The sequence below is a fragment of the Hyaena hyaena genome, unplaced genomic scaffold, assembly GCF_003009895.1.
Source record: "Hyaena hyaena isolate Hyena2069 unplaced genomic scaffold, ASM300989v1 scaffold_211, whole genome shotgun sequence".
NCBI lineage: Eukaryota > Metazoa > Chordata > Mammalia > Carnivora > Hyaenidae > Hyaena > Hyaena hyaena.
In genome coordinates this window covers 1,700,135-1,708,195 of record NW_024080847.1, presented here as the reverse complement: position 1 = coordinate 1,708,195, position 8,061 = coordinate 1,700,135, and the positions used below count along the sequence as shown (strand labels likewise).

The following is an 8,061-nucleotide window of genomic DNA, read 5'->3' as shown; positions in this document are numbered from 1 at the left end:
CTGCACAAATCTGCACATTGGTGTGAGTGTCACTCAGCAGGCAGATGGGGTGTTGAGCACAGGTTACCTCTGAATGGCGTGTTCTTTAATCCCTATCGTTTATTTCTTGACACTAAATTGGATCTTGACGCACAGGGTAAAATCCACCCCCATTCGTAGGATAGCCCAGGGTCCTTTCATTGCTTTTGATACAGAACATTGGCCCAGAGACACTTGCCTGGGGGGGCGGGGGGAGATGACTGAGGGTTTCAGAGGGTGAAGGAAACAAGTCAAAGGCAGGCACAGCGACTCCATAGAGGCAAAAAAGATGCTAAGACAGAGACTAACAGGCAGATTCAGGGATGCAGCGACTGCAGAAAATGGTGACAGCAAAATGGAGTCAGAGACACTGAAAACTCACACAGTTCCAGATAAAGAGGTAAAAAGCTTGGGCACAAGTGTTAACCTTGTAGTTTCTTTTCAGCTTTGATGTTTTGTGACGGAGATAATGGCAGAGAGAGAAGACAAGGCAAGGATGGGAAGATAGAGAGACAAAAGGAAGGCAAAGGAGACAGGTGAACAGCCAAGCATGACTGACCTTGAACCCTCCCCTCACACCCATGCTCACCCTTGGCTCCTACTGTAAGTCCAGCCACCATCATCCTCTATCCCCACCCAAAGACGGCTGAACCACTCTTTGCTCATCCCAACCCCTTCTCCTTTCTCCAGCATCCTCCATGAAGACTTCTCCAGCTCCAGCCCACGCCCCGCCCCCTCCCCTCTCAGCTCCTAAAGCACGCCCACATGCCCTAACCACAGAGCACTACCGATTTGGAATTGGCCCTGAGTCCATGAGCACATCTTGACACCCACAAGAGAGCTGTGGGTCTATCAAGCTCCAAACCCCATCTCCTCCATCCCAGGATTCCCCGTGATGCCCAGTCTGATGCTGAGTATCACTAAGTGCTCAGCAAATCCTTGTGAACTGGCCAATCCTCAAGGAGTGCCCACAGGGCAGCCTAACAGTCCACTTGCTTAAGCAACAGCTTCCAGGAGGCCGACCACGCCAGGGCCATCTCCTGGGCTCCTGCGCCCCCTGCCGGCCAGGATGGGACCTGTTTACAGGACGAAGCGGGTCGCTGGGGTTCCGCCAGAGAAGCTGGTCTCATGCACCATCTGAGCGCTCTGATGAGGTCGGTGGGCACGGCCAGAAGCACCTGCCGCGTGCTCCCTCGGTGTCGCGGGGCAGGGGGGGGGGGGTCGGGTGCCTACAGTGCTGCGGAAGGTCCCCACCCCGCCCTGGGGGCGCTCAGAGCTTCTCGTCCAACTCCAGGCCCTGGTTCTCCTGGGCGCCCCCGCCGCCTTGCGTCCCACCCAGGTAGTTCTGGATCGCGGAGGCGCAGTCCAGCCTCTCCATGACGGTCATGAGGTAGTGAAGCTCCTGCAGGCTGCCGTTCTGCTCCTCAAACAGCTCCAGGATGGCCGCGGCCGGGCTGCGCTGGCAGGACAGGAACCTGGGGGGATGGAGCGTGCACTGGAGCCAGATCCAACCCTCCCCCCTGCCCTGGCCCTCATCCCACTCTGGTTTGCCTTCCAGGGCCCCCCGGGCGGTGAGAGGGCCCCCGACCTTGAGATCCGAGCTTGTCCCGGCTCAAAGGCTACTTCTCTCTGGGCCCCATTTTCCTCCTCCTTCACCGAGGGCTTGGACAAGAGGACCTCTAAGGTTGCTTCCTGCTCTGACATTCTGTCATTGCCTTCTCCATTTCCCCCCACCCCAAACACGCTCTCCCCTCCCTCTCTCCCGGGTCACCACATCCTGCCCACCACTCAGGAAACAGTTGCTCTAAACCATGGCTTCACCATGACCCTCCCCTGCTCCAAAGCCTTTCAGAGTCTCTCTCACGGGTACTAACCAAGCCCATACTCCAGACTCTGGGCTCCTCCACAACGTGGCGCTGCCCTTTCCTTCTGCCCTTTTCTCCCAGCCCCCATCCTGAACCTTCCTCCTGTGGGTCTATCCCCTTCCCACCTTGCACACACCACACTCACGGCCAGTTATTCTTTCCAAACAGAAGGGCTGTTCCCCCCTTGCCTACCACCTCCTCCCAAAAGCCTTTTCTAATTCCCACTTGCTAGGTAGCGGAGACGTTCTGCACACATACACACCCCCACCCAGTGCAGACTTCTGGTCATGGCTGCTACATGTTTTTGTTCTTCCTGCTTTAGCTATTTTGTGTCTCTGCTCTCAACTGTGCTATGCAATGTTGGACACATACGATAAGGCCCAAGGAACCCTCGCCTTTATTTTGTTAAACTCTCTGTATCCCTTACTGTAATAGGAGTTCCCGGGTGCTGGATCCAGGTCTCCGTCATCTTGTGTTCCAATGCTTAGCGTAGTTTTCCAGGACAGAGAGGGTACTTGATAAGTGTTTAATCGATAGGTGGTTTTTAAATCCACTCTGCTTTCAGCTGGGTCCAGTTCTAGTCCCATCTCCTGGGGGAAGTCTTTCCTGACCACTGCACTCATAGTCTGGGTTCCAGAGCTTAGCTCAGAATTGTTCTCCTACTGATTGCCAGTGACAGACACCATGGTTGCATTGCCCCCCATTACTACAAACACTTATTGAATCAACATGTGCCAGGCACTCAATTACATGCTTTATATACATTACCTTATAGACTGTATTCTGCCCCTCAGGGCACAGCATGTCAAGCACTCAGTATGTACCCAGTGATTTATGTGTTAATTGATTCATTTTTAAGTACTTATTGGGCACCCACTTATAAGCCAAGGCATCATTCTAGGTACTGAGAATACAGTAATAAATAAAAAGAACTGCTCTGTCATGGGGAACAGGGTGGGAGTAGCCATTCTCCGACCTCTAGGTTGCTCCCTTATCTGTGCCGCAGTCCTCAAGGTATCCTGGGAGCCCCCCACCCCAGCGCCCCCTCCTCTCCCATCCACAGAGCCTACCCATCTTACCGGATTTTCATGCCACAGAGCCCCAAGTGGGAGGCCAGGCGACGCCAGTCATTGCCTGTGATGCTGTTTGGCTCCAACAACATTTGCAGCTGCTCAAAGAGCTCTGGAGGCAGCCTGGGGCAGAGAGCATCCTCAGAGGGGAGGATCAGAGAAACCCATTCCGTTACACACACACACACACACACACACACACACACACACACACACACACACGAATTGTGTACGCGCCCCCTGCGGGCATTGGGGCAAGAATCCCAAACGTCCCCCAGCCAGCAGCCCAAGCGACCCCACCTCACCTGTTGCATGGGGGTGGTTGAGAGACAGGGGGTGGCGCCGCCCAGGATTCTTCCTCTGATGCCTGGAATCTGAGGATTTCCATGTACTTGGCCTCCATGCCCTGAGCCAACAGAGGGTCAGGGAACCCATTTAGGGATCATGAGACATCCACTGAATGAACCTGGGGAACCTGCCTCCATTCCTCATGTTTTACCATGAGACCCCAGGACCCCCTATCCTCTGCTTCCCTGGCCCCAGAACTTTCAACTTTAAGTTTCCCTACTGAGCTCTCTGGGAGCTGAGACATGGAGACCCAACACGGTACATCCTAACATACCAGGAGAAGTCTGGGTGAGGTCACGGGGCAGGGGAAAGCCTTCCAGAAATAGGGGCCCTGAACTCAGGCACTTGTGTCTCCTTCCCTCCAGCCTTTGGTTCCTCCTTGCAGGGGACGACCTGAGAACCATCTGCCTACTCTCCACCAAGATGCCACCATGGTTCCCCAAAGATTGTCAACCCTGATTTCTTCAAACCTTCCTCCTTAGAACAGTGGGATATTTAAGTCCCATCCAAGCTACTCGAGATCCTCTCCCTGGCCACGGTCCACACCGAAGATACACAGTATCATCTCTCAGATGCATATAGTCAACCTAGAAAGAGACCACTTCTCCCTGATGCCCAAGACCCTCTGGGCCAAGAGAAGGGGTTAATCTAGGGTTTGGTTCTTTTACCCTCCTACTGGATTCATCCATGGACAGATAAGAGAGAGTCAGGGATAAAGGGTAGCTTAGAGGCCAGGTGGTCTAAGCCCCTGGAAGAATGCCAACCACCTGCTGAATTATGTGATTGGGGCCATACTTACTGCGCACCAGACCCTTCACCCACTTTGCCCAGGACTCCCCCAGGCCCTGCCCTTCCCCTCTGCCCCTCAGCTCCAACTCACGTCCTGGAAGGTGTGCATGGTGACAATGATCTCATTGGTAAGCGCTGAGCAGTCCTCATTCTCATTGGCTACAAAGAGGGGAAGACATGGCAGGCATGAGAGGGAAAGGCCTGGCATAAGAGGACAGGAGACCTGAAGGGGACCTGAAGGGGACTCCACAGTAAGGCTTTGGAAATCTGGAGACATTGGGCAGGACGCTCCATCTTTCTCTCCACAAAGATCAATGTGGCTCTTCACAGACCTTAGAGAAGGTCTGCATGCATGCCTGACCAAATGGGGAGCTGCAGAGGCGTGAGGGCAAGGGGAGGGGAGGGGCCAGGGCAGGAGCTGGGCCAGGGCCCCTGAACTACCTGCTTTCCTCCGGAAGCAGAAGGAACGGAAGGGGCACTTTCCATGCCAGATGTGGAGATGGGGAACCAGCTGGTAACTGCTCTCATCCACATTCTCCCAACCTGGGGAGGAAGCAGAGCGGAGGGCCTCAGAAATGAGGTCTTCCACAGGTATTTGCCGGAGTCCTAGTCTGTGGCACGCGCAGGGTGCCGTGGTGAGGGACGAGGAGGGAGCGAAAGCAGGAGTGGGGCTCAAGTGGATGGGGGTCCTCCGAGCCTGGACAGGGACCCTGCGAGCAGCCTTCCCCTGGCACCACACACCTCCTACACACACAGCACACAGGCCTCCCACCTTCCACAGAAGCAGCATCTGTCCACAAACCACACAGACGTCCCAGGCCCCGCGAGCAAGTGTACCAGCAGGTGCCACAGATGAAGGAGGGCAGAGGAGGCTAGGACTCCTCCTGAGACACTGGCCCCAGCCAGGTGGGACAATAAAAGCCACCCCTCCCCTCGCCCTGCCCCTCCCTGCCTCATCCTGTCTTCCCTCGGTGGGGCCACGGCTGAACGGGCCGCAGAGGGCGGAAGTGGGCGGGGCCTGGGGCTCCTGGAGGCAGCTGCAGACCCCAGGGGTCCGCTGGAAGCTGTTGCCTGCCCTGGAGTCTCTGAAAGGAACTTGTGGGTCCTAGATTTCTACCCAGCGGGAGGTCCCGACCCCTCCCTCTTAACCCCCCCAACCTCCCTCCCTCACCCTCAGAGATGTACTTGAGCTTCAGGCACTGGTCCCCTCGGGCCCCCGTGAAGTCGAAGAGCTGGCAGGGCCCACGCAGGCGCCCGCCGTGGGGCTGCTCGTTGGCCATGGCCCACTGCAGGGCGCACGGCGTGTTGTTGAGAAAGTAGATGCGCAGCTGCAGGTGGGACTGTCCCGGCGCCAGCGGCGAGCAGAACACGGCCAGCTGCAGCCATTTGCGGACTTCCCGGCCCGCGGGGGCCTCCAGCACACAGGTGTAGAGGCTGCAGAGAAAGACGGTGACGGGAGAGGCTGGGACCCCAGTGCATCCGCCGCCACGCTCCTCCTGCGCTAGGAGCCAAGGAGAGCAGTCTAGGACATGGATAGGGAGGAAGTGGCGGGTAGTCGGGCAGGTGGGGGGATGAAAAGTGAGTCAGGTCGCAGTGAGCATCTCCAAGTGGGGAGAAGAGCCAGTAAGCATCCTCCAGCACTGGAGAGCGGGGAGGTGGGATCCAGGCCACAATGCTTGTGCGGGGGCCCACACACAGCTGGCCCTGCTCTGCTCAGGGGTGGGAAGGAGCAGCAGAAGAGCCCGAGATGCTAGAAAGACAGAGCTAAGGACAGACATGAAAGTTCTCGAGAACTGGAGAGGATAGGTGGCTCTGATGGGTCAGGGACAGTTGTGAACAGGGATGCAGGGTAGAGACAGTTTTAGAGTGACAGAGCCGGGATGGGTCAGGCCCCTTCCAGACGGAGGGCTAGGGATGTGGTTTTAGACGGGCAGAGAGACCCCGTAGTCCTGGACAGGGTTTGTGTGAGACAAGCTACGCTACCCACTAGGACAGAGGGACCAGGATGGGATACAGGGGCATAAGGGATTTGTGGGCCATCCAGAACAGATCAAGGGGCTGTTCTATACAGAGAGATAAAGATGAGGCGGACAGAGAAAATGGGCAGGAAGACCAGGCCGACAGGCCTACCTGAAGTGAGAGAGGTGGATGCGACACTCATCCCTGGAGCTGTGGGCCCCTGGCCGTCCCAGGGGCCTCCAGACCTTGGCATCGAGCAAGGTCGTGTTGCTGCTGTAGGTGCGTACATGGCTGGGCTGCTGGGCACAGTGCTTGAACGTGAGGGTGCAGGGCTGCAGGAAAGAGGCCCCGTGGGGGCCACATGCCACCACAGGGCTCACCAGCCCCTGGGCTCGGGACAGCGATGGGGCATCCAACAAGTCCCACACCAGGATCAGCGATACCCGCTCCTGGCGGCCCACAGCCACAGCACCTGGGGAGAACAAGAGTTGAGAGATGGACCTGACAGGCAGGCACACCGCCACCCCAGGAGGGGCCAGGCCACAGTGGGAGAGGGGGTGGACCAGAGCCAAAGAGAGGGGGTGCCTAGCCAAGACCAGGGTGAGGCAGTGTGGAAGGAGAGAAAGACTGTGAGCTGGCCTGCCGTGTAATCCTCAGCAAGTCACCCTCCTTCCTTCCAGGGCTGGCGCTAGCCCACACGGGACTTACGGGAATTTGCACATTTGCAAAAGGTGCTCTTGCTCCAGACACTTTCCTTTATTGAGAATTGTCATAACACACCGTTCATTACTACCAGGCACTTTGCCTCTACCTGTCAGGCACTTGTCATAAAAATATGTAATCTATCCATCTTTGGAGTCAATAAAGTCATACTAAAGATGTAAACAATTTTCAAAATTACGGAGATGTCTATGAATGATGCTCCCATAGGTGCGATGCTCTTGTACAATGTGCATCGAACAACTACATGCTGAGAAGGGAGAGGGTGCTGTTACCTGGCGGGATGAGCAGAGAGATACCCATGTCTTGGAGCATCAGGCAGCCGCCACGGTGATCCACCTCTCGAGCCGAAAACACCAGCAGCTTGTGCATCAGCTGACGGACGACGGTCTGGCCTTGAGTGGGTGTGTGTAGTTCCTGGTAGAAGGCAGCCATCTCCGGCAGCGTGGCTGGCGGGCACTGCCTTGGGGACTCATTTTCTGGAAGAGGAGTGGGATGGGACACTGGCTCCCCTTGGTTATCCAGCTTCCAGGAGGCCCTCAGCAGCCAGTGAGGGCAGTGCCATCGAAGGCACTGGACCAGAAGGAGGGCACTCGCCACTGGGACCCCCACCAGCAGTAGGAACTGGATGGGTTGGACGGAACACTCATGGGAGCACATCCACCTAGTCATTCGATGCTGCCAGCCCCCGTGCACCCCTGGGCCAGCCAAGGCCAAGGACCTGAAGGACAAAGGAGGTCAGTGCCAAGTAAACCTTTTCAATGTCATGGAGGCCAAGACTTGGCTCCCAGGTGGCTGCGATTGTCTTCATTGCAGTGACTCCTCCATCAATTCCTTTAACAGAACCTCACCCATCTGTGTCTTACTCAAGAACCTACCATCACTCCCCATGGCCTACTACGTCAAATTAAACTCCTCTGAGGCAGAAAGAGCTTGGGTTTGGAGATACATGATGTAAATTTAAATGCCGCCTTGGTCACTGGCTGAGAGAGTTTGCCATATTGCTTAATGTGCCTTAGTTTCTGCAACTGTCAGAATATCCATCTTGATCCATAGAGAAATCTTTAAGTGGAAAAGCAAGTCGCAGAGAAGTAAACATTCTCTGATCTCATTAATGTAGATCACAGAACTATACACAAGTACGGATACATATTTATGGGTGTGTATATGTCAATTACAGAGAAAGGTTTGGGGCAGTGTTTTGCAGTTAAGACAATGTAAGCCACAAATGTAATTTTAAACTTTCTAGGGGCCACATTAAAAAGGCCAAGGGGTCCCTGGGTGGCTCAGTT

The 8,061-nt window shown here is 55.7% G+C and overlaps 1 protein-coding gene across 1 annotated transcript; it reads right to left on the bottom strand.

The window, feature by feature from the left end:
- Window positions 1–1,288: 1,288 nt before the first annotated feature.
- UNC5CL (unc-5 family C-terminal like) lies at window positions 1,289–7,444 on the bottom strand. The gene is made up of 8 exons (XM_039242603.1): window positions 7,045–7,444; window positions 6,221–6,521; window positions 5,262–5,524; window positions 4,532–4,633; window positions 4,182–4,249; window positions 3,259–3,359; window positions 2,963–3,076; window positions 1,289–1,493 (listed from the first exon to the last, which is right to left on the bottom strand). Exons 1-8 carry the CDS (start codon window positions 7,439–7,441, stop codon window positions 1,289–1,291), a joined length of 1,551 nt encoding a protein of 516 aa, XP_039098534.1. The 5' UTR covers window positions 7,442–7,444.
- Window positions 7,445–8,061: the final 617 nt, after the last annotated feature.

What these genes read in the sequence shown, in the direction of transcription:
- UNC5CL (XM_039242603.1), bottom strand. Translation starts at nt 7,441, where the DNA reads ATGACTAGGTGGATGTGCTCCCATGAGTGTTCCGTCCAACCCATCCAG. An exon ending in GCTCAAGTACATCTCTGAGG is followed by an intron (nt 4,634 to 5,261) that starts GTGAGGGAGGGA and finishes CTTCCTCCCCAG; the next exon opens with GTTGGGAGAATGTGGATGAG. An exon ending in CAACCACCCCCATGCAACAG is followed by an intron (nt 3,077 to 3,258) that starts GTGAGGTGGGGT and finishes TCTCTGCCCCAG; the next exon opens with GCTGCCTCCAGAGCTCTTTG.